We start from the raw sequence: 25109 nt of genomic DNA on the forward strand, positions 1-25109 counted from the left end.
TATGACAAAGATACGTGATATATAATGTAGAATAGACTTTTTTATAGGAAATAAATTTTAAGGTTAGTAACAAGGAAGCGGCTCTACTGCTGCATTCTCTGCTGCATCAGCTGCTGGTGCTCGATGCCCTCCATCAAGGGCTCGACGAATCCAAGACCCTCTGTACCTTCCATAAGGAAATCGAATTCCATATCGAGCATTGAGAGTAGGTTTTGGTTTGGATCGTTTGGTACCACTCCGTAGTTCTGGCTTTGGGCCTGGTTGTTGTTCCCCTGGACGATGCCTTGATCCTGTTCGGACTGTGGTTGGGCCAGTTGTTGCGGACTGGGGCCCTCCATAGGAAAAGAGTATCTCGAGAATTCAAATACCGAGTCCTGCCGATTGGTTCTATTGTCTGGCTGGTGGCCCATCGGCTGTGATGGCTGGGCCTTCTGGACGGGATGGCCTGCAGGAACCTGGGTGGTGTTGTTACCACCGACACCCCCCGGCGATACCTGCGATGAGCTCGTCGGAGAATAGAAGGTAAGATTTTCCGATGCGCTTGCGACAGCAGTATCAGTTTGCGCAGGTTGATTCTCCTGCGGCGATGGCTTAGCATTCGCCGATTTTCGCCGGGGTTTGGGCTTGCGGGCATTGGAGTCTGTAAGGCCCATCTTGGTCACGAGTTGTTCGAAGAGAGTCATGAGAATGGTGCCATACCGCGAGCACAGATGCACGTTGTCTGGTGACGCTTCAATGAGCGTCTGTGAGATGCGCTTGATCATAAAGAGCGAATGCTTGTGCTGCTCTAGAGAAGATGCAGGGGACAGCATGATGCTCTTGACCAAGAAGATCGTGGCGTGGACAATTCGCACAATCCACCGGATAGGCGCCTTGCTGAGCATGCCCATCTCGTAAACACGATTGACTCCTGCCAGCAATTCCTTCGCCGCGTCGGTAGCCATTCCAACATACCGCGACGCAGGTATGATCTCCGAGACCTTCGCACCGCCACTGCTAGGGTCGGAGCTGGAGCTCATGGCGAGCGAGTAGATGTACAGTCGAGCGTAGTGATAGTCGAACAGAATGCTTTCTCGGTCTAGAGAAGGAGTTTTTAGCAGGTCACGATAATTGCGTTCCCAGCTGCTCAGGTGGGGGCCGAAAAGAGCGAGGAAAGTCAGGTAGCTCCCGTTCTTTAGCAGCTCTCGCGTAGTTTTTCTTGATCCGTAAAGTGTCTCGTGAGCCAGGGACATGATTTGTAATAGCTCAATTTTCGCCTGTTCTGACTTTGTGAACTGAAGGTTCTCTGGCACTGGCTCGTTCAACGACTGGCCCAGCATAGACCGCCGGCCCATTCGCAACGCCAGTACAATCTCCGAAAGGTGGGTCGCCAAGTAGACCTTGGACGAGGACTCCATCAGACCGAGGTCCTGGGCAAGCCGGATAGCAGTGCCAATAAGCATCCACGCCATTCTGTCGCTTCTTCGCGAGGCGCTGAGCCCCCCTGTACCATCAAAGACGTTTGGATCATTGGCATAATCCTTCCATCGCTGGTGGATAGCCCGCGGGTTCCACTCTGAGAAGAGCAGGAACGCATAAACAGTGCCAATTGAGCGCGTACTCGCCTCAGCCCACACAGTCTGCGAAATAAGCGTCTGGCAGTAGTCCCATAGTTTACCGTGAATTTCTATGGATATTTCGTCAGAGTCATGGCTTTCAGGTCGGACTGTCTTGCAGTATCGTGAAGATAGAGTGGTAACAGCAGCGAGGAGGATAGGAGTCTCAGCGAGGCTGTCGGGGTCGCGCAATTCTTCCGGAATGAAAGGATAGAACGGATGTAGCGTATCAAAGAAGTAGTCAATCAGCAGTTTTGCCTCGTCTTCAGAGATAATTTTTTTCTTGGCGACAATATCGCTATCGGCAAGCTTAATTTTCGCGCTGGGCGAAGTCGCCCGGGTGTGATTTACGCTTGAGCCCGTCGAGTTGATTCTGTTCTGGGTACCATTGGCCAAGCTGGCACCCATCTGGCCGGAGCCAATACGTGGGAACGATCTAGCCGCATGAGCCAGAATTTCAAGAGCGTCCGAGGTATTATGAAGCTCCGTACCGGAGATTAGGTCGTCTTCAATCTTCTCTCCTGTCTGTGCCGCCAAAGCAGCCTTCTTCTGGAGCCCAGACCGGACGTTGCCCACGCCTCCTCTTCGTGACACTCCAAATACGCACTCTTTCCCTTCTCGCCTGCATCTTACGCAGGGAGGTTTGTAAGGGTTCGACAGGTCCCCCAGGTCACACCGCACTTTCCTGTCGCGACAGTTAAGGCATGCTTTGTACGACCTTCTGAACTGATTCTTTGCTTTCCCTGCCCGTGAAGTCGGCTGTTGCTGGTCGTGAGGCGGGTTATCTTCGTCGTCATAGCCGGCTACGGGGTCTGGCCCTTCTTGCGAAACCGGCATCGGGTGATCGTTAATCGGACCGCCATTCAGGGACGGGTATGAAGGGAGTCCTTCGGCTGTCGGTGGCTGGTGGGGCTGGTCCTGCTGGTAAGGGGCAGCAGCAGCAGCAGGGTACTTGAAGCTCATTGGTGGACTGCAGTAGTAAGGCTCCTGATAGCGTCCTCCACTATATATCTCTCTTGCAATTAACTTTCTTCCCCGGACTTTTCTTTGCGCACGAAATTTTTCACTTCTCCGTACGCCACGAGTTGGTGATAGAAGGCACTGGACGGTCGGTAGATGTCGGCTATGGGTGGAAGCGGGAAAAAAATATTTACATTTCGCTGTGCCTTTTTAGTAGCGCCGTACGCCATCTGTCAGGGTTTTGGCCCCCGGAAAGAGGTCAGACAAAATATAGACAGGCCATATAAAATAGAGTGATCTGTAGATAAGACAAGAAAGATGGCAGCTTGACGAAATTGATCGTGGAGTGGGCGGTCCAGAGTCATGGTGCCACCGCAGTAGACCACGTACCGTTATTTTCAGTATCTGATTAGCATAGATTGGTCACTTTGTGGGCGGAGCAAAGTGGAAGAGATTGTGTAGAAGGCAGTACAGACACATCGTAAGGCCATATATGTAGTTTAAGCAATACATAATGTGCTGTTCACCCTTTGACGGCATCTCTCGCTTCATTGAATTGCCGATAGGCATACCTGACCGCTTGGCGTAGTGCTATTTGATACGGAATATAAATGGAGCTGTATCCCATTAGATGATGAGGAAGGCAGATCCATAACAACATTGAGGCGGCTGATCTGTGAATATTATATCCACTTTGTACCATCCACTAGCATCGACCGCCTCATAATCTGACGGCCGTCGTAGTTGTAGCTATTTTAGGACCCATCAAACCCTAATTATGGGCTTATATACATGTATATAAGTTGGTTCTCAGCCATTACCATTAATTGAAGTAGCAACAAGTACAAGTAATGTTTATGGATGTCCTAGCAATTTCTCTGTCTATCCTGTTGCCAATGGCTCGTGGAGAAGTAACAGGACCCGGCCCATGCAGCGGCACGATCCAGGTGCGGTCGAACGTAGACACCGAGTTCAACATGACCAACATGTACCCCTATAAACGGCGTGTAGACGGCGTCACCGTAGCATATGCCGAAAAGGGCAAAGTATACAAAGGGTGCTATGATATGGAAAACGGTAAGCTAGTGAATATCCTGGGTATGGCCGACTCGAGCGATGCAATCCGAGGCTACCTGGCCAGTGGGAAACACTATGATGGCAGCTGGCCCCTGGTCACCTATGAGGACTCCTTTGAGGATGGGGATTCATTGGAAATCGTCGACGGCGACTATATCTCCTCATCCGCCGGCAACGACTGGTATCTGTGTAAAGGATCGCAGCACCACAACGGCAACATTATTGTCGCCTTCAAGAACGGGCTTCCTGTCAATGGAGCCCCGCAATGCTCTCAGATCCGACTCGCTTGGATTCATTAGCGGGATCTCGCTGTTATGGGCCCAACGGAGGGGGATATGGAAGAGATCAAAGGGTTAATAATGAAGGACCGGCAACTTATAGGTATCCAAGTTTTATCTAGGAGACACACTTTGCTGAAATTTTGTTCAATTGAATGTGCATACTTTGTTGGATATTCGTTAGATTTCTGCACAGATCGTAGTACACCTGTCTGTTGTACCTAATACTGTAGTAATCACAGCGGCGGCTGGGCCGGATCTGTTATTCCTGGAGCCCTGAGGATCCAGACCGCTGACAATACAGCCATTAACAATCAATGGTCAACTATCTGACCCAGGATGGAAACGCAGTGCTTCATCTGCCAAACACCCTCCACCCATGGAGCGATACGACATTTTCTTCGCAAAACTCAAGCAATCCAACAGGATGGGGCAGAGCTTTAGCGCAGGGACATCCATTAGATTGATCGCATTAATACAGCCACCAGAACGAAACGGTCCAGCTGTGTTTGAATGTGAGCATAACGTGCACACCGCCTGGCGAACAAAGCAATTCTAAATGTGCGAAAACTCCGAGTGCAGCTATATTCTTGCCGTATGCAAACCCATGCCATCTTGCAAGTACTTGCCATTCAATGTCGTCTTCGAGAAAGGCTCGGCATGTTTGTGGCTCATTTAATTCCCGGCATCCGAAACGCGTTGAAAATCAATTTACGCGTCCGATCCCGACGCGTCCCCTTTTGATATTTGCTAACACAACCTATTTTACTTCGACAGTAGTAAATACCATGACAGTCGTAGAACTAAGCACGGCCATAGACAAGTCGAATTCGTACAAATTGCTGGAGCTCTCTCCGGACCTTCTCAAAGCTGTGGAGGCCGGCGAAAAGCTAGCGCTTCGTGCTCCCTCCGTCGCGTCGCCTAACATCGTCATCTGTACTAGCGACAAAACATTTAAACTGCGAAAACTAAACCAGACAAATACTCTGCTGTTAGTGCGACCAAGTTCAGCAGATCAAGATGGCGACGTGGATATGGATGGCCGCGGGACGGTGGAAGCATTTGGTTACGTCGGCAACTACCTCGAACCAGTTGAATTCAACGGGTTTGTTGACTTTTCGAGTGTCCCAGTGTACGGCGACGATGAGGAAGATAATACTAATAAGATCTTGGACACTAAAGAGTCACTAAAGAGGAGATCACCAATATGCGACGCCGAATTTGAACGGCATTGGCGGGACACCGCGTGCGTGGAGATCAATTATACAGTATATACGCTGCACGACAGTGTCATCCATACAGTTTTAAGCGCTCTGCTGACAGTAGGGATGGCTCAGCTTCGGTTGGATGACGCTTACAACTCCCTGCAGGAGCTAGATGAGCCAAAAGAAGTTCTGGAAGCAGTTTTGCGCAAATTCTCGTCAGGAGAGGAGTCTTATGACCTTGATATTGATGCAGTGGTGCGCTGGATGGGGCATTATATACTCAAGCAGGTTGCTCCGGGCAGGGATTACCCACTCGAGCGGTTTATGGAGGCATGGAGGGATGCCGTGGTGGTTAATACAAACGTTGAATTTACCCTCGAAGCGCTCAAGGGTCACTATGTCCAGCCCACAGACACGACAGTCCGATTCCTGGCGCGAAATAAACTGTCCCAGGACCCGCGGCTACGGTTCAAGCAGTTATTTGCCGTCAAATCGACTTGGGAACTCAGTGAAATGGTGCCTTTCATCGACGACCTGCGCGACAAGAAGGTTAAGCTCGAATCATTTGTCATGAAATACGCGCGCAAACGAACCGTGGGCTCGTCGACTCTTATATCTGCTAGAAATACATAAATATTTACACCTTCTATCTATCTGGCGGATATCGAGGGTTCCATAGGGATTTATAATCCGCGGACTCCATTCGCCAAATAACGGGTCTGCAATCGGCTGAAGATCTAAATGGACGGATCTCTAATGGAAGATCTATAATGAGGATAGTGGACAAATAACAGAGGAATGGTCTACAATGCCCGTCCGGCATACTCCTTTACACTCTCATAAACGCCAAGGAAGATGGCACCTCCGGCACTGATCCACATGGTCCGCGGGCCAATGCCTTTCAGGAAAGCCCCGGGTCCCTCTTCCTTGAGAATCGTGACTGCGAGGTCGAATATGCTAGTTCGCGTCTTATGCAGCATGAGTCGCGTCTTAATAACATCCAATGGAGTCGTGATAGCAGCGGCAGTACCTCCCGCTATCATACCGCACACAGCTCCTTCATTAGGAGCCACCTTGTCGATGCCTAGTGATCGAGCCCGGGTCAACTTGAGGTATTCGTAGAGCGGGAATTGGATCACCGTGAAGGGGATCTCTCGCAGAATTGTACTACCCCAGCCGCGATAAAGCCCGAGCCACACCCCCTCACCAGTGGTGTTCCTTAGAATCGACATGAGTGCAGCGAAAGAGGACGGGTGGTGGGCGGCCTGAGTCCGCTGTTTGATGACTTCGGCCGGAACTCGGACGGAGCAGGCTGCGATTTCACCTAGGGACGCCGCAGCCATGTGCACAATTCCGTTGGCGACGGTCTCGTTTTCAATGTATCGCCGCGAGACCGGCAGCAGATTCTTCTTGGCCGCTTCATACGAGAGAAAAAAGAGACTTGCTCCAGGTGCGGACGCGACGATGGCGCTACCTACACCACGGTACACTCCTGCCCAGCCTCCATTGGCGAAGAACCCGCCTTTGGCCTGCAATCGTGTTTTGAGCGTATCGATAGGGAAGAAGAAGAGGTCGGTACACGTACCGGCCATACCCCCACTCTGTCAAAACCATTAGTGATCTGTCTTTTGTTATAGCTTTTGCGTGCTTACAATCAGCGAAACTGCCACGAGGTTGTCCGCCATGGTACTTCTATGCCAGGTGGCCGTTTAAGCGAACCGTTGGATGAGAGTGAAGACCAGGTTATCCTCACGGGTTTGTATAGTCGGCCGAATCCGCCCGGGTGGAAAATTTCATGCGCGGCGGTGCGCGGCTGTACTCTTCACCCTCCCCTCCCCCTGGTACTCGGGGCTTATCGGCTGTCACCGGTTACCCAGGTACAGTGTTGAAATGAGTCAAATGAGTCAAACGAAAAGGGTGGTTTACTCGATTTATGATTGAGAGGGCGGGGTTAGATGTGCAGTTTGTGGTTGTGATGGTTGTTGAGGAGGTTTTATCCGTATGAATGCCTCGTAATAGGGCGGGCACCTCCCATTGCTACTAGCAGTGTATTCGAGGGCCAGCCCTCGAGCTCCCGTAGCTCCGCTTCGCGGAGATTGAATATTTACAAACCATACACTAGATTTGACATTAAGCTTGTATTCGGTTGCTTCAGAGGGGCTCGCCGCCCGGGGCGAAAGTTTGCCTTTGTACTACTATGGTATCTGATGGTTATACACTACCTAATATAGAGTGTAGCAGACCTCAACTGAGAGGGTTTGTTACAGCTTGCTGCACAGGCCTTTCTTACCCCGTGCAAAGTTTTGTTACACTGTTACAAAACCCCCAACTGCGTAACAACGACTTGTTACGGCTATCACTTCCTGGAGGGTCCTGCCCCCACTTCGCGGAGGATACACATCCCAAGTCCATAACAGAAGCTAGGCCGCCGTCTGGGGACGAAAGTAGTGGAATACCTCTGTACCTCTCTGCACTGTACCTAGCCATTAACGTGTTAAAGTACAACGGCTGATATTTTGAGCTTGGACCGAGTTCCAATGTATGTCTCAGCCACACAGGCTGCGGCTCTAACCCCAACATTATGTCTTGCCAGCTCAATGCTACACTTGCCTCATTATTATGCTTATGATATTTCTAGTCTCAAAATAGTATAATGAAGTGAACCTTTCAAGTATTACCGCATGCGACGTAGTATTTAGTTATAGTGGCTATGGCCACCGGCATTAGAGCCTACCGCAATGGCCTCCCTTTACTAACCATTACGGACGCATTCGACTACGTATATATACACAGCATACCTATTCGTGCCATGAAATAATATACCTATGATCCAATTCATTCAGCGCGCCCAAGAGCGATATCAATCAGATAGTAGACCGGGGTCAGCACGGGGCGGCGGCCCGACTCCGACTGTGGGGAGTCGGGAGCGCGCACCGTAACACATTTTATAAAAGTCCGGATCCGAACAACAATTAGTAATTTATCTAATCGAATCTGACCCCTTTCGCTAGCGAGTCTACAACCCGTTTTTCTTGAGAGAATCAATAAGAATACTAAAAGGGCATGCAGAGAGTAGTTGCGAGATCGATTGGGCGTTCGCTGATGCGGCCTAACGCCGCTATGGTGCGGCGGATATCAACGACGAGACCGGCCCGGTACGCTGCGATCACCGAGCACGAGAGCTCCAGCACCGTAGCGGACGTGCTATCACAGATCGCCTCTGGGCCTCTCCCCGAGGGGTCACCGCTGCCGACGCCACCAGAAGGCTCCGACATCGCCCAGCGGGTCAAGGAGCAGAAGCTGGGCGGGTTCGCCTCAACCGCCAAGGGACGACCGATCTACTTGGACATGCAGGCGACTACGCCTACGGATCCACGGGTGCTGGACGCCATGCTGCCGTACTTTGAGGGGCTCTACGGGAACCCACACTCTCAGACGCACGCCTACGGTTGGGAAACCGACAGGGCCGTCGAGCAGGCACGAGAGCACATTGCCAGCCTCATTGGCGCCGATCCGAAGGAGATCATCTTCACTTCGGGCGCCACCGAGTCCAACAACATGTCCATCAAGGGCGTGGCGCGGTTCTATGGCAAGCGAAAGCGGCACATCATCACGACACAGACGGAGCACAAGTGTGTACTCGAATCGTGCCGAAAGCTTCAGGATGAGGGGTACGAGGTGACGTACCTGCCGGTGGCATCGAACGGCCTTATTGATGTAGAGCAGCTCGAGAAGGAGATCCGGCCAGATACGGCGATTGTGTCGGTCATGACGGTCAACAACGAAATTGGCGTTATCCAGCCCATTGACGACATTGGAGCAATCTGCCGAAAGCACAAGGTGTTCTTCCACACTGATGCGGCTCAGGCCGTGGGAAAGATCCCTCTTGATGTGAACAAGTCTAACATTGACCTGATGAGCATTTCCAGCCACAAAATCTACGGCCCTATGGGCATTGGCGCCTGCTACGTGCGACGGCGACCGCGAGTGCGAATCGACCCAATTATTTCTGGTGGTGGCCAGGAGCGAGGCCTGAGATCGGGTACGCTGGCTCCTTCCCTTGTGGTGGGTTTCGGAGAGGCGTGCCGAATCGCCAAGGAGGAGATGACCTACGACACGCAGCATGTCAAGCGGCTGGCCAAGAAGCTCAAGGACGGTATTTTGGGTCTGGAGCACACCGTGCTAAATGGTGATCCAGACGCCCACTATGACGGGTGTGTCAACATCTCGTTTGCATATGTCGAGGGTGAGTCGCTGTTGATGGCTCTTAACGACATTGCATTGAGTTCGGGTTCTGCTTGCACTTCGGCGTCGCTTGAGCCGTCGTATGTTCTTCGGGCGTTGGGTGCCGACGATGCGCTTGCGCACTCTTCTATCCGATTCGGCATTGGCCGGTTTACCACGGAGGAGGAGATTGATTATGTGCTGAGCACGGTCATCAACAAGGTTAACAAGCTGCGAGAGCTGTCACCACTGTGGGAGATGGTCCAGGAGGGCATTGACCTTGACACTGTCGAGTGGTCCCAGCATTAACCAGATATATGTAGTAGTATGAGTGTATTATTTTTTTTTCCTTTGTATATACCGTCTTTGAATTCACTTATTGACTTGCCGAACTACAAAAAGGACCAAAATGTTGACTGGTGAACTAGAACGTTATTCTTCCTAGAGATCGCAAAAAAGAGTACTAGCTTTGGAAGAATTTGAGTAGTGGAAGGATTTGAGCAATGGAGGGAGTTCAGTGTAGTGAAGGAAATTGAGCAGTGGTAAGCGAGTATTAATCCGTAGATTCTTTTCAAGCTAAGTGGGTGTATGGAGTTGTGAATACCGTCCTTGCCATATTAAAGAATTTCAAATACACTAGAAAGAGATGTGGAAGGATTTCAACTATTCCCAAAAAAAGATATAGAAAGCATTGCACCGTAGTTCCTTCGTAGTTGATTTGAAGTTCGTTCCTTGCCATTGCTAAGTCATTGTACTGGCAATCTGTCGGTTATAACGTTGATAGTACAGGTACTTGTACTGATTGCAGATGTTGTATGGCTCAAGAATAAATCAAACTCACTAATGTTTGCAATTTTGTTATTATTTGCTGTTAAAATTATTTCTCGGTATGTCATGCACATGAGAGTATTCCGCTAACCAGCTGGTAGAGTACCTATATATCGAATACCATATCGCCAGTACTTATTTCCTATTGAGAGCCAAGGATACTAACTAACACTGCTTATAATTTGTATAGTTCCATTTATGCTCGGGATTTTATCTTGGATTAGCACAAATGGGCAATTTATGTTGTCAGAATTTACTCTTTAACACTAAGTGTAACAAACTGTTGTACCCATTACAATAGCACAACTCCTTCCACTCAAAAAAATAGCTCGTGGCCGCTTCGCATGAATTGATACTCCTCGTAGAACAGCCGTAGGAGCGGTCTCGCACAGAGGAGGCAGTTGGTACACCCCCGTGAAGCTTGGCTGCGTCGAAGACGCCGCATCGCGAGCGGCTGAGACAAATCCCACACCATCACCACCAACCACCAAAGGGGTAAGGCAAGGAAGGAGGTGTTTGGTTTTATAGTTCGCTCGGGTACGTGAAAGATTTACCGATGCATTGAGGGAAGTGGCGAGGATACAGGTGTAAAATATCTGTAGATATACGGCGCATATATAGATCCCAGCTGTGTGGATTTTGATGTCGGCTGTCGCGCATTCTTCCTGTGCATTCCTGACAACTCCTCCCCCTGGAAAAAGCGATGCAGACCAAATAAAAAAGCCTTCGATCAGAGGGGAGAGCACAAAAGGTACCTGATTTGTGCATAATATCGAGGGGCGCCGTACTACCGCCTTTGATTTTTTTTTTAGCTGAATTCCAACACCACACCCCTTGGGCGCGTCTTCCAGGAGGAAGGAGTCTCTATTGTTCAACATCCATCCTTCTCGACAGAGACCCCTTTATCATCAAATACCTTCAATTTCGAGGGACCACTACTTCTATCGAAGACTACCTTCTATCAGGGAGTATTTGGCTATTGTGCATTACCAGGGTGTTGACACGATAGACGAAGACACGCACGCGATACGCGAAACACTAAGCAATACTAACATTAAATATACCCTGGTCTCTGACTGAAGTCAGACGGTTAATTTTTAATTATTTATTATGTCGATTGTCATTGACTCAAACTCGCCATACTACGAACAATTCACGGAAGAGGCCGCTAAACGTATGTTATCCGCATTGGAACTGGAATATTGAACAATTGCAATAGATGGAAAGAAGCTAACAATAAAAGATGCCGTGTATATGGTTGGGGAAGACCCGCTGTTCGGGCAGATGATGATGGTGGTGTACCAAACTCCGAGTAACGCCAACCACAGTGATCCACGGCTCAGCTCGCTGCTAATATCGACCCATGGCACCAGTGGATTCATTGATATGACCCTAGATCACAGGTCTCGGTACTACGCAGCCGTGAACAACCTACCGCCGCTCCACAGATCCAGCCTGGTTCGCCAGGCCCTGGCCGTTACGTGCCTGCGGTCCTTTGCGACCATGGAGAAATACACCCAGCAGCTGCTGGCCAGACACGCAGCCGGGCGCATCTACGACTGGGACGAGACCACCGCGGGGGCCACCGCATCGCACATGGAAATCGTCAACGGTAAATACCCGGACGAAATCGAAAAGGCCATGCGGCGATTCGGCGTGCTAGAGCCCAAGTTCATCAATACGGAGATCATGGACGTTGTGTACGTCGACTCCGACAAGACGATCGAGAAAAACAACGAGCTCGTTTATCTACTCGGGGACCAGCTGGAACAGCTGTTTGACCCGCTCTCCGAGTACTCTCCGGAGCCCACAGAGCGCCTCTACTCGCCGCCACCGTCAGGGGAGGAGGGGAACCAGCACGACCCCGCCCTAGTGCAGAACGTGTGCGACGAGCTACGGACGCTCCAGCAGAATTTCCGGAACGACCTCATCGACTTCCTGCAGGAGTTTCTCATCCCTCTGCGGGTTGAGGTCCTCGATCATACCGTGCAGGGCCTCTCGGTGCGTAAGCTCAACACAGTTTTTCCGCCAACGATAGACGAGATTGTGCGCATCAACAACCTGTTCTATGAGGCTCTCGAGCAAGCTGCCCCTTTTGGCAGTTTCGAGGTCATTAAAGCGTGCGGCATGACCGTGCCCTACTTCTACAAGGCTTGCATGCGACACGAAGCGGCGACTCGGACCCTCTCAGAAAGCCTCCGCGAGTTTTACCCTCTCGTTAAGCCGCACCTCCAGCCGGCTACGGCAGCCAGGTACACGGCGCGCAAGATAGAGGCGCTCATCCATTGCTCGCTGCACCTAGCGCGCGTAAAGCTTATCGTAGAGCGGCTAGTCAAGATGGCGCCGTGGACTGCGGACCAGCAGGAGCTGGCGCAGGAGTACTACGAGTCGGCGGTGGGCACAATTGACGCGTTTGGGCGGGCCCAGAGCTGCTCCGAAGATTACGATCGGCGTGTATTTACTCCTACTGGCAAGGTACTAGTTGAGATGGCCGAAGGGTGGCCCAAGGAGCTTGAGTACGGGTGGATCAATCGGCGGGTTGTGACCATCTTCGATGCCGTTGATCTGTTGTCTGAGAAACAAGACGTACGTAACATAGTCATCGTGTTCACCGATGAACTCGTAATCCTCGAGCCCGATGCACCTATCCCCCTCGCCAGCACGTCTGGGGTGCACATCCCGTCGATAGGCGATGTGCTTATGCACTCTATGATCAACGAGGTGCCGTTGACCAATGTACCCCCGCTCAAAGTAGTGGCCTGGGCACCTATCGAGGAAGTGCACATGTCTGAGTATAATAACAGCAAAGGGCTATGCGTCAGCGTCAGTGGACACGGATTACGCCATCGCGATGGATCTACCAAGTACGTTAAGCTTTATCAGTTGGTACGCCCCGACCACTTAGCGGCGACCATTATAGATGTCGTGGCCAAGGCCAAGGTGCTCAACAAGACGCAGCCGTTCCACCTGTTCAAGTCGAACGGCCCACAGCTGACGCTCTACGCGACGGTCCATGAGCTGCAGGGGTATGCTCAGGAGGTTCACAAAACGCCGGTAGCGCTGTTTATGAACCTTGATGTGACCCGTGAGGTTCTAGACGCCAATGGCGTGTCTGCGTGCTTCAAGGTGTCGTTCTCAGACGAGTCGCACGTCCGGGTCGAGGCGTTTACGAAGTTCAATGGCATGGGAGAGTTTGATCACATTGTGCACCGGAACGAGTTTGCAAAGCTTATCAATTCGGAGGCGGCGTATTTATACACTCTACACTACTCTGCTAAGAACAAGGATCTCATTGGGGGCATAATTGAGGCGAACCGCGAGATCACAGCTCAGTTAATTCGGTTCTCGACTACTGCTTCCGTGAGGCGCGCCAATACCCATACCAAGGGCAAGGCTGCCTGCACCACCACCAAAAAGAGCTCTGTGGCTACCCTGCAGAAGAAGCGCCAGACTATTCTCTCAGTAGTGGAGGAAGGCCCAGAGGAGTTAGCTCCGGTGTTGGCGGACAATGAGCCAAAGAGAAAGCCATCGCTCACGAAGCGACGAAGTTCGCCGGCCAGCCTACTGGCGATGCTAGGTCGCAAGAACAAGAAGGAAGAGAATTCATCCAATTCTTCCGGGTTCAAGTTCCTGCGTGGTAAGGAAAAGTACAAGAAACCTGCCGCAGTGGTCACCACGGCACCCCTAATGGAGGGAGCTCCAGACATGTCGCATTCAGACAGTTCACTCAACACCATTTCGTCTGCGCACACACCTACCGAATTTCAATTCCCGCCGGTGCCATCGGCGTTTAACAAAAGACAGCCCTCACAGGAGTTCCGCTCCATGTCTGAGTGGGAGGATCTTGAAGAAGATGCTGAAACGATCTCATCGATTGGTATGTCCACTGCCATCCATGATACCCAGGTGGTAATGGTGGGTCACGATGAAGTAGAAGAAGAAGAAGAAGTGGGCCACTCGAGCTTTGTATCGTCCGTCGACCGGGCAGAATTTAACGAACAGTCGCTGGTGAGAGACATGTCGAGCATCCGCGAGAGATTAATCCTCGACCGACCTGCGTCGATGGAAACGGTGTCCATGCAGTCGGTGGAGATAGTGGAAGGAGATAAGATCCATCGCCTATTAGACAGTGAGGAGGAGCGCGAGCAGCGGGATGTGTACGAATGGTTCACCAAGTACGAGCATGAAGCAGTCGCGGCCAAACGCGATTCGCTGAGCTCGTTCGAGAGCTCAATTGCGAGTTTTGAAAAAGAACTTTTAACTAGCTACCGCTACAACGAGGCTCTCCAACAGGGGTCCACCCGCCAGCTTGCCCGGTTCATAGAGCCGCGCCACCCACGAGCGTCGATGGACGTGTCGCAGGTGAGCTCGGGAATTTTGGACCAGCTCCAGGCGGCACGGTTCGAGGACAATCCGTATCCACACCTGAGGCACCACTACTCTCAGAGTATCAGCGCCAACAGCGGCGTAAGTTTCGAGGAATACGAACTACAAAAGGAAGTGCGGATAGACGATGCGGAAGAGGCGGAGGAGATCGAGACCCACAGTCTCGCCACTGCGACAGTGATAGGAGAGGGAAGTAAAGGCGCTACCCCTCGTCTGGGTGGTTTTACCCCAGAGATAGGAACGGCGCCAGCCGCAGGGGCGATCGGGTTAGCGGGACCATTTGAGTACGACAGTTCGGGTACCCTCGAAGTGAGCGCCAATACTACTTATGCCACGGAACAAGAAGAAGAAGAAGACGAAGAAGAAGATACCCTTAATATAGCGGACGACTTCCGGTACTTGGCAGGGCTAGTCGGGGACGTTGACCCTGTGTCGGAAAGCATGTTCTTTGGGCACCGGCACAGCGCCAGTATGGCCACGATCAAGCAAGAGTTAAGTGGGCTGAGTACGTCTGAGTCTCGCAAGCTATGGCCTGACTTGCGCAACTCGTCGATAATGTTCCTTGGGTCGTATGTGCGAGAGAAAGACAGTGACTCTGGCATGGACCCGTTTATCAAACACAGTGACTCTGCGGAACTATCCGCGCTACAAGTTCCGCACCGCGGCAGTGGCGAGCTCGCAAAGATTGCGCGGTACCGACAGGCGGCGCTGGAGAGCAATTACGATAGCTACTACAGTGAGGAGAGCCTCGACGACTGGGCTGCCCGTGCCGAGGACTACGTGACGAGCTCGAGCGTAGGGGAGCTCCAGCTGGCGGCGTTTACGGTGGAGATAGGCCGGCTTGTGGAGTACGAAATGGGTCGGCAAGACATGAGCACAGCGAGTGCGTTATCGCGGACGCGGCAGTTGGAGGGGGTCAAGGCCACGTTGGTGTCGCTGTACGATCGCGTACATGCCGCCGACGCACCCAAGGTGCAACTGCTTGCATGGACTCTAATTGGGCTTGCAGACACAATGGCCCACCTGCCCCAGGGCACCAGGCGATACGACAGTGCTATTCGCGGGTTACTCGATGTCGAGTGGCATCGGCGATCCAAGCTCCCCCATACTCTTACTAACTAGCTAACTACTACTATTGTATTACAAAATGAACCAATGAAAATACCGCCATTAGTACGGTATTACAAATGAACCAATGAAAATAGTTCAGTGCCACCATTACTATTACAAATGAGGCAATCAATTAAAAAAAGCCTGTTTCACTATATTACAATGAGCCAACGAATGAAAAAAACCAGTTCTAGAACTACAGTTGCTATCAGTACAATGAGGCAATGAATTAATAAAAAAACCCGTTCTAATGAGCCAATGAATGAAAATGTAAAGTTGTAACTACAATGAGGCAATGAAAAGTTCTAGTGTAGAACACCAAAAAAAAATTCCCGGCCAAGTCCGCCAGTAATATTGAGAGCTTATAATCTTCCTAATGCATCTAAAGTCGGCGAAAATCATCCCAAGTAATAGAACTCGCCGACAAAAATTTAAGTGGATAACGCAACGTTAAGAGCGGCCTGCTTGGCGGCTTCCTTATTACGCAGCGAGGCAGAGGCCCTGCGGAGTCGCCGAAGTCGGCCCTGCATAAGATAGTACGAACCCCGACGAATAATAACCTCAATCAGCTCCTTAGAATAGCCATAGTCATTATAAGTCTGGTTGTAAATCTCGTCGATAATGTTGCGGCGGTCTACCTCGGTAGTATCCCTGATCCACGTCCGCTCGCCCAGTTGGAACCCCTGCTGGCGCAGGATTTGCAACACCCGCTGCTCACGATGGCGCGCCTCCTCATGGTCGTGCTCGAGCCCCATCCGCTGGTAGAGCTCTGGCAGCGAGATACGCGACTCGGACTGCTTGCGCAACGAGGTTCGGGCCACTGCCTTTTTGGGCGACGGTGGAGACCTGGTGGTGGTGCGAGCGCCGTTGGTGGTGGGCTGAGGCACGGCTGCAGCAACCTGGAACGGATAGCCGAGCTCAGAGGGGGGAACGGCTGGCGGGGTGGTGATGTACGGCTGGGTGGCCAGCACGCCATCGGCCATGGTGAAGTGTGCCTGCGGGTTGAGGGTGAACTCTGGCAGGGTGGAATTAGTGTGATTAATGTTAGTAAGGAGGGGGGTAGTGTTCGTGGTCGTAGTAGTAGTAGTGTTCGTCATCGTCGTCATCATTAGCGGGTCATTAAGGAGGGTGAGGTCGGTGGAGGAGGAGTGCGAGGGCACTGGGGAGGAGAATGCAGTGTTACTGGTTGTGGTAGGGGCCATCGCCAGGTAATCGGCGGTGTTGAGCGTCGTCGACGAGTAGTCGGACGCCAAGCTCGACGAGAGCGGGTTTGGGTCGAGCTGGATCAGGGGGTCCACTGAGTAGTCGTAGGAGACCATTTTGGAGAACGGTAACGAGGACTCGACGGGCTCGAACTCGTTGAAGAAGTGGATCTCCTCATGGTGATCCAAGGGGGAGTATTGTTCGTGTAAAGCATGTGCGAATGACAGCTCTGCAAACTGCTCTGTCATCTTATATATTCTTCTGTTGTAGAAGCGGTTTGGGTTCTTCTTCTTCGTGGAAGAAGTAGTTTAGAGTCCTTTTAGAGATCCCTTTTCTGGTACCTGTTAGAGGGCGAAATAAATATTAAAATATAGCCCAAAGTATCTCTGGTAATACCTTGATAGTAGTATTAGTAGTAGTAGTAGTAGTATCTCGCAGGGCTCTTTGGAGATAATCCGAATATATTAAAAACGGGTGATATCAAATACAGAACGAGCCTGTTAGATAACAATCAATGCGACCTTCAGTAGCACGAGAAAAAATTTGGTCCACCAAAGTACTTATATATATATTTTGAAGGTGTATTTCAATTCTCCTCTTCACCTACATGTATATCGCTTGGTATGACTATCGATCAAATGGTTTGCTTTTGTGTCTCGCCTGTCCGAGACACGCTTGAGACGGGGGCTCGCTCGCTTTTGACTGGCTCAAGATAGGCTTGCTTTTTCTTCGTCGCTTAAGTGCTATCATGCGTCCATGAGATAATTGGGCACGCAGGTGGGATCCGCATTATACCGGCCAAGGCGCCAATGCAAAGCACTTACGTGTGTTACATAAAAATAAAACCATGGTGGGGCAAGCGGTGCGGGGCACACATTTCATCCTCTGGATTACGCAAAAAAACATGGCCCGTTTTATCGGCTTTGATTGTGGAATGTTTGCCCGCCTTGTCGCCGGGAAACCCCCTCCTCCTCCTGTCCTGTTCTCCCGGATCTCTCTCTCTCTTTTTTTTTTCGAGCCACTGACACACACATAACTCATTTCTTCCCGTGCACTTACCGCCTCGGGGTCTCCCCTTTAGTCCTATTTCCTATTTCCGTGTGGGCTACTGTACACCGGGCGCCTGCGCGCGCGAACAGAGCTTTTCCCCCGCTTTGACCCCCCGCTCTCACACACACACGCTCTCTCACCTCATCACTCAAAATACGAAAATGGTGCAAGGCGCGCGGTGGAACACCCGGGTTCGCAACGCCTCACTGAAAAATTTGATTTTAACGGCCGTTCGGAGACGTTGATGGGATACCCGCTCGGGCTTACCGACAATCCATGATATCTCGTATTTGGAAGGTGAACTTTTCTTACTTCCGCTTTTGTCTTTTTTGGTGTTATCTTGCTTTGGTGTGGCTAATCTCAACATATGGGTGGGTTATTACCGGGCGATCGGCCATTATGTTATCGTAATCTTATCAAAATGAAGTGATAAGATAGAATAACAACGACATATTTGGAGATAGGTGATAAACTGCCCCCCTGAGAGAGATATCTGTATATAGCATGGTGTAGACGACATTAATTTTACGTGGTATTTCGTCGGTTTTTTTTTTAGTGGTTGTTAATTAAAGTAGTATCCGGGTAAAGCTAGCCGCTAGATGACTCGAAAAGAAACCTAGCTAGCAGGGTACCAACGTGTGTGAGTGTGATGGTGACTCGTGGTAACAGTGACATTGGTACGTGGATGATACCCCGGATCCACGGCACTACCACCACTAGTGCTACTACTACTAGTGCTACTACCACCAATACTACTACTGCTAGAGCTTCTACAACTAGTGCTACTACTGCTAGAGCTACAACTACTAGTGCTACTTCAAATAATGCTACTTCCAATATGCAGACAGCGCCCAATACCGGCAATATGGGCAAGTCAGACCCAATTGGCGCTACTGGATCAATTGCTGGCTCTACTGGACTAGTTAACACTTCCAATACTAATAGTTCCACGGCTGGACCTACTGAACCAACTAATACTGCCCCCACTGAATCGATTAATACTACCCCCACCTACCCAGTTAATACGGACAGTATTTCAATTGAAGCTGGTTTTCATACTGGCGGAGTTTGTACTGGTCCAATTAATAGTACCCCCACTGAACTATTTAATACTGCCCCCACCGAACCAGCTATTACGGGTAGTATTTCAATTAAAACGGACTTTCATCATACCGCCTTTTTAACCACACCTGCCAATACATGTATTACTCCAGCCTTCACTGCCAGTACCCCTAGAAGCATTGACCTGGATGACGACAGCTACTATGAAGAGCTGCCACTGCCTCCCCTGGAGATCCCCTCCAGATCAAAATCGTCCCTTCTGGTCCCGCTGACTCCAGTCTCCAGATCATCTTCCTCCTCGCACCAAACCCAAAACCAATGGCCCCTGACCCCAGAGTCGAAAGAATCGAGAGAATCGAAATTGAATGGGTCAAAGTCGAATGGGTCGAGAACGTTTCTGGCTAGACTCCTGCACAAGCATAGCGCCAGCGACAAAAACCTGTACGTCGACCCCTGGGTGCACCGTGCACCGGACCGATTATTGTGTAAACCTGTACAAAGAGAGGACGCTGCACGCGGGCCGCCAAACAAGCTGTGGTACTATGATCCGTACACGCAGCAGGTGTTCACCACTGCAAACTGCAGTCTGCACGATGTGCGTCTCGCTATCGAGCTAAATGAATACTTCCCCATGATGGCCGCCGACGTCGTCCAGTCGACCATTGAGGGGCTTATGGCCATTGATTGGTTCCAGCAGTCCGCCAACACCCCCCTGGACAGTGTCTACGTAACTGCGGCAACCTCTGGTGAACCGATCCCCCGAGCCCAGTACATCCTACGCAAATGCATAGCCGCCGTATTCTTTGAGTCAGCGCGCTGGCTAATTGGTCTCTGCCCACCTCCAAAACCGCTCAACCACAATGACGGCGATCAACGCGCTGCCGATGACGAATGCGATGGTGGTAGTGCGCCACAGTTCGCATTCGTCGATTGTTTTCGACACCTCGACGTGTTGGGTGCCCTTGGCGAACCGCTGTGGGCGCTCGACCAGGGGATCCAGGAGATCTACAGCGGACCAAACATCTCCGTGCAAGACCAAACACCAATAATCCTGCGCTGGCTCTATATCGGCTGCTGCTACGACCCGGATACTTCCTTCGACGCACTGCCAACCCTGAATCCTCACCGTCTCGTTCTCTCCGACTGGTGCTTCTTCCCTATAGTCCAGCGCAAGCTGGCGTATCATGCAATAGAGCTGCCCCCTCTGCCACTCACGACGCCCGATTGGACGACTGCTTTTTCACACCAGTATCCAGAGTACAGTGTGCTCGATCTCTGTCGTTTTCTAGACATTGACGTACACCCGGTCGAGCTCTCGCGTCTCCTCGATGATACCACCCTTGCATGCGACCGCTTCGCCGCAAACCTCTCCTTCCTCAACCTCTCGTCGCACTACCCGCCCGTCGTAGAGCCCTCGCCGATCCTCATTGACATGCGTTTCATCTTAGCATGATCATACGTTATTATCCATTGAAGACCATTATTGACCACCGCTGAAGCTACTAACCACCAAAAATCAACTAACCACCCAAAATCAACTAACCATCAAAAAAACATTTAACCGTATTTATCGTATTTATCTCATTTATCAATTGTCTAATCCATCAAAAATATTAATACATTAAGTAGTAGTGTATATCATATTGGTAAATCGTCTCGAGCTTGTTGGTCATTACGGAGGTCAAAGCTATCGCTGGTTCTTCTCTTCTGGCTTCTCGAGCTTCTTGCGCTCCTCGTATCGCTGCTTGAGGCCCTCAGGACCCTCATAGGGCCCGCTTCGTCGGAAGTTTCGGATCAACAGCGCCTTGTCCTCCTCCTTGGTGTCCTCCTTGGACAGCTCCTTGGCGAGACCCACATAGAGCTGCTGGAAGTACTCTTCGTTCACCGTGAACTTGGACTCATCAACCCCAGTAGCCTTGGGGTCCGTGTTGAATCCCTCACCTTCACGAAGCCACACCCCAGCCGACCCAAGCCCCTCGAGGGCCTTGGCGTGATAAGCAGCGACAATGCCGCCATGCTGCTCAATCACCTTCTTTCGGTGCTCCTCTCGCCACTCCATTGGGGTGGCTCGGCGAGCCGAAGTCCAGCCAATGTCGAGCAGGATCTCGCGCGAGATCTCCTTCTTCACGCTCCGTCGGTTGACAATGGGGTTGAACGACACAGGGTTGACTCCACCCACGTGCAGAATCAAGTAGATGAAGCCCACCTTGAGCAAGTGCATGGTAAAGAAACCCCACTGCCACCAAATGCCGTTAAACGCAGAGGGAGTGTCGTCCTTCAACGCCGGGAAGAACGACTCCACCAAGTTGAAGAACAGCGTCGTTGGAGCGTACCCGGGCGTAGGGTGAAGGTACTCGGGGAAATCCAAGTAGAGCCACCCGCCGAGAATGCTCAGAACTGTAGCGAATCGCGTGTAGTTGTATTCCCACAGTGGCACGACCAATTGGCCCTCCCAGCACGCATCCTTGATCTTGGTCGACTGGTCGACCTTCTTAAGCCACTTCTCGTTATGAGCAACACTGCTAAACAGCAGGGCACCCTCGGAAGTCAAGAAGCCCGGATGAGTCGAGACGGCGAACCCAATGGGCTGTGGGTTGTAGAAGTAGGACGGGCTCAGAACCATGGGCAGCGTCTCAAAGATCTTGCTCAGTGACGAGATGGGCTGCTCGCGGTCTACGCTGAAACAGTAGTCCTTTTCGCAGTCCTCATTCATGCGAATGTATATATCCATCGTTTTAGGCTCGCTCATTTCTACTATTTTATTCTCCAAAGATCAATGTAGAAGGTATGAAAGAGTTGAATACTCGAAGAGCGTCTTAATAGTTGGTGACCACGTAATGCCGGTGCAGCTACCGGTAAGCGGGAAAAATGAAAAAAAGAGGGGGAGAAAGAGGGGTGGGGCACACAGTACTTTGATGGCCGTCGCGGGGGGAGGGGCTTAAGAGAGGGAGGGGCGGAAATAACTTCTTCCAAGAGCTTCCAAGCACGACGTATAATACCCCAATTCACACCGTTAGCAAATACTTCTCAAAACGGTTCAAGCCGAAGAACTAGAGCTTTGCCAATACGCGTTATGTACGGTTGTGATGTAATGGTCCTCGTCCACTGCATCCCCCACACACCTCCCAACGGCTAGGGAGGACCCACAATTGAACCTCTCTGGGGAGGGTTAAATGCAAGGACCCCCGCCTGAGGTCTACGGGGAATATACGAACAAAAATACGTCTTATCGTAGTAAATTGATAAAGTGGTCTAATAAGTTCTGTGGTGATAAATTGATAGGATGATCTAATACATCTTATCGTAACATCTAATACATCATTGTGTCATTTTTGAATGGGGAACACGTAGAACAGGTGGAGAGAATCGTGCATGCCTAACGGGCAATTAAATACCCCCCTCTGCGCTCTCTTCAAATCGCTACATATCGTCAATTGAGGACGTAATCCGAATCAAGCGTTTAATGCAACTGTTTATTGATACACGTGTAGATGTAATGCACTGTTCCAATGGTACGAGACTTGGCCTGGACTGTATAAACTTCTGCATTTGATCTTGGCAATAATATTGAACCACTTCGTTAATCGATATCTCCACGTATTCTCTGGTGTTATTCGAGGGCCAGCCCTCGAGCTCCCGTAGCTGGGGGCCAGCCCCCAGACCCCCTTGTACCTTAATTACGGCCAGTAACAGTCTTTTCGTTACACTGTTACAAAACTCCCAACCTGTGACAATGCGTAACAAACTACTGCCCAAAACTCCGCGGGGAGGGGGGGAAGTGAAGGAATTCACCAACTGCAGGATTATCAGTTACCCGCATGTACTTTCCAATGTGTGGAGTTATCTCCGCGCAGCGGAGCCTCAGGGGGAGTTTGAGGGGACCCCAATTGCACCACGGGTGAAGGAATTGACTACATCAATATCATCTCTTCAGTAAAGTTGCTTGCACTTTCAACGGGTGGAGCTATCTCCGCGAAGCGGAGCCCCAGGGGGGTTTGGGGGACTGGTCCCCCCAATTACACTACTGATGGAAGTATGTACCCCCAAGTCAAATGGTTCAATGCGGCCAAGAAAGTGTAGATTGAGTTGAGTGCGGCTGGAGAGCGGGGCGCGCGAAGCAAGTAAGGGGACCTGCGTAAATGATGGCATTCCAGTTCTCTCCAGAGGCCTGGTAGCAGCCCGATAAACAATCTCCCAGTTCGTTGTTCCTTCGTTTGGTATATATATAGAGCAAACAGCGGCAAATGGACGAGGATGCTCCAGATACTCGTGTTCTGTGTGATTGTGTGGTGCCTGTGGTTTGGCGGCAAGGCGGAGGAGCCGCCGCATCGAAAGCGCAGGGGTAGCGCGGGTACCGCTGTGCGTAGAATACAGTCTGCGACCAAGCTGTCGCTGAAGCGCCTGCCGGGCCAGTACAGCTTTAAAGCGCTGCGGGCGTCGTCCCTGGGCATGACGAGTCGTAGGATGAAAGGCGGTGGCGGCGGTGGAGAAGGCAGCGAGAGTGATGCGGCGCGTGCGGCGCCGAGCCGCAGGGTGCTGGAAGCGAGCGACGAGGAGTTCCCGTCGCTGCAGAAGCTTGATCTGTACGCGGCCGAGATCGAAGGGGACGGCAACTGCCTGTTTCGTGCCATGAGCGACCAGCTTTACGGGGAGCCATCGCGCCACCGGCAGGTGCGGCGTGAGGTCGTGGAGTACATGAGAGAGAACTCCGAGCTGTTCAAGACGTTTCTCGGCGACTATTATGGCGAGACTTGGACGGCCTACCTCCGTCGCATGGCCCGTGACGGGGTGTATGGAGACAATCCGGAGATCGTCGCCTTTGCGCGGCGGTTCCGGGCGCGGGTATACATCTACCTAAAAGACCGGCGGTATGTAGTTGCTAGTGACGACGACCCGGAGCGCGAGGTCCACTTGGCGTACCACGAGTGGGAGCACTACTCGTCGGTCCGTAATAAGGGCGGTCCGCACATGGGGGTCCCCGAGGTGTGCCCCTCGATTGTCGGGATTCCCACCAACTCGAAGCCCGACAGCATCGCTCCGGAATGGAAAGTCAAGATCATCCGGAAGGGCATTCCGGCTCATGTTATCCTCAGCGACTACGAAATCGTCACTCTACTCAAAAGAAACAACGGAGACATTGGGCGGACCATCGAGAAGGTGGTGCTCGATGACATGGAGGGGCGATTGCCTATTGAACCGATAACGCCCGCTCCGGCGGAGGAGCCCAAGAAGAAGCAGAAGCCCGGACCAAAGCCCCGGCTAACGGCCCGCGAGAAGAAGGAGCGCCAGAAGCGGGACGCTCTAGAACGTAAGCGTGCCAAGCATAGTAGGGCGCCTAGTCAGCCCACCGGAGAATCTGGGCGCATTAATGACCATGTTGAGACGATGAACATATAGAGATTGATCTTCCCGCATTGATAACCCTTAACCCAGAGACCCGATAATCAATTGTACACGTCGTCGTATATATGAAACAGTTGACTTGTTTTTGCAAATCATGGGCATCGCGCAGCAAAGGTAAGCCCGAACCTGCGAATCCCGCCGGGCGTGCAGTTCCGGAAGGGTAAGTACACGTAAGTGTATACCTAGTGAGTGAGTTGGTACATACCAAGTGTGTTAGCGATCGATCAGTGTCTATACCAAGGGTTTAGTGGGGTGAACAGAATCATGGAATTGGTAAGTTACCTATCTGGGGAAAATCATTTCTTGTTGAGAGACCTTTATCGAGCAAACTTGGCTGTTTTATCGAGAGACTTGCCTATAGAAGGACCTACCTGTTTTATTAGGTGTTGTTCTAGTGTTATAAAGCAACCTGCCTGTTCAAGTATGTATACTACCTTGTATTCTAGCGTTTTAATGTGTATAAGTTATGATAATGCTTAATGCTTAATGCTTAATGCTTAGGGTCGGATGCCGCGAGGGGCTGTCGGACTAATCTATGTACATGCGGTTTTAAAAAAAAGTACCCAATCTAATATTAATGGTAGATGAGTCGATTTTTTTTTTTAGTAGTCGATCAACCCCTCCTCGACCCCTCATTCTTAGGCGTTCGAGTATACGTATGTCCTCTGTTTATCGAGAAACCTCAGGCTATTCAAGCATACAAGTGTTTATCGAGAAACCTTGGCTCG

At 51.1% G+C, this 25109-nt stretch overlaps 10 protein-coding genes across 10 annotated transcripts; 6 read left to right on the top strand and 4 right to left on the bottom strand.

Annotated features, from left to right (window-relative positions):
* Window positions 1–83: 83 nt before the first annotated feature.
* Window positions 84–2558, bottom strand: ARO80 (transcriptional activator Aro80p; the record flags this gene model as incomplete). Its single annotated transcript, XM_076684517.1, has 1 exon — window positions 84–2558. The coding sequence occupies one exon, from the start codon at window positions 2556–2558 to the stop codon at window positions 84–86; it is 2475 nt and encodes an 824-aa protein (XP_076541261.1).
* Window positions 2559–3451: 893 nt separating this feature from the next.
* Window positions 3452–3931, top strand: TRVA0_016S01552 (uncharacterized protein; the record flags this gene model as incomplete). The annotated part of the gene is made up of 1 exon (XM_076684518.1): window positions 3452–3931. The coding sequence occupies one exon, from the start codon at window positions 3452–3454 to the stop codon at window positions 3929–3931; it is 480 nt and encodes a 159-aa protein (XP_076541262.1).
* Window positions 3932–4698: 767 nt separating this feature from the next.
* On the top strand, window positions 4699–5748 carry DCC1 (Dcc1p; the record flags this gene model as incomplete). Its single annotated transcript, XM_076684519.1, has 1 exon — window positions 4699–5748. The coding sequence occupies one exon, from the start codon at window positions 4699–4701 to the stop codon at window positions 5746–5748; it is 1050 nt and encodes a 349-aa protein (XP_076541263.1).
* Window positions 5749–5918: 170 nt separating this feature from the next.
* On the bottom strand, window positions 5919–6800 carry PET8 (Pet8p; the record flags this gene model as incomplete). The annotated part of the gene is made up of 2 exons (XM_076684520.1): window positions 5919–6716; window positions 6768–6800. 2 exons carry the CDS (start codon window positions 6798–6800, stop codon window positions 5919–5921), a joined length of 831 nt encoding a protein of 276 aa, XP_076541264.1.
* A 1417-nt stretch (window positions 6801–8217) lies between these two features.
* NFS1 (cysteine desulfurase) lies at window positions 8218–9648 on the top strand (the record flags this gene model as incomplete). Its single annotated transcript, XM_076684521.1, has 1 exon — window positions 8218–9648. One exon carries the CDS (start codon window positions 8218–8220, stop codon window positions 9646–9648), a length of 1431 nt encoding a protein of 476 aa, XP_076541265.1.
* Window positions 9649–11277: 1629 nt separating this feature from the next.
* Window positions 11278–15675, top strand: BUD3 (Bud3p; the record flags this gene model as incomplete). The annotated part of the gene is made up of 2 exons (XM_076684522.1): window positions 11278–11341; window positions 11411–15675. 2 exons carry the CDS (start codon window positions 11278–11280, stop codon window positions 15673–15675), a joined length of 4329 nt encoding a protein of 1442 aa, XP_076541266.1.
* A 419-nt stretch (window positions 15676–16094) lies between these two features.
* Window positions 16095–16982, bottom strand: TRVA0_016S01662 (uncharacterized protein; the record flags this gene model as incomplete). Its single annotated transcript, XM_076684523.1, has 1 exon — window positions 16095–16982. The coding sequence occupies one exon, from the start codon at window positions 16980–16982 to the stop codon at window positions 16095–16097; it is 888 nt and encodes a 295-aa protein (XP_076541267.1).
* A 1583-nt stretch (window positions 16983–18565) lies between these two features.
* Window positions 18566–20431, top strand: TRVA0_016S01684 (uncharacterized protein; the record flags this gene model as incomplete). The annotated part of the gene is made up of 1 exon (XM_076684524.1): window positions 18566–20431. One exon carries the CDS (start codon window positions 18566–18568, stop codon window positions 20429–20431), a length of 1866 nt encoding a protein of 621 aa, XP_076541268.1.
* Window positions 20432–20665: 234 nt separating this feature from the next.
* GSF2 (Gsf2p) lies at window positions 20666–21727 on the bottom strand (the record flags this gene model as incomplete). The annotated part of the gene is made up of 1 exon (XM_076684525.1): window positions 20666–21727. The coding sequence occupies one exon, from the start codon at window positions 21725–21727 to the stop codon at window positions 20666–20668; it is 1062 nt and encodes a 353-aa protein (XP_076541269.1).
* Window positions 21728–23232: 1505 nt separating this feature from the next.
* On the top strand, window positions 23233–24375 carry TRVA0_016S01728 (OTU domain-containing protein; the record flags this gene model as incomplete). The annotated part of the gene is made up of 1 exon (XM_076684526.1): window positions 23233–24375. The coding sequence occupies one exon, from the start codon at window positions 23233–23235 to the stop codon at window positions 24373–24375; it is 1143 nt and encodes a 380-aa protein (XP_076541270.1).
* Window positions 24376–25109: the final 734 nt, after the last annotated feature.

This window comes from Trichomonascus vanleenenianus (genome assembly GCF_965637985.1).
Source record: "Trichomonascus vanleenenianus strain CLIB 3782 genome assembly, contig: TRVA0_016S, whole genome shotgun sequence".
NCBI classification, from domain to species: domain Eukaryota; kingdom Fungi; phylum Ascomycota; class Dipodascomycetes; order Dipodascales; family Trichomonascaceae; genus Blastobotrys; species Blastobotrys vanleenenianus.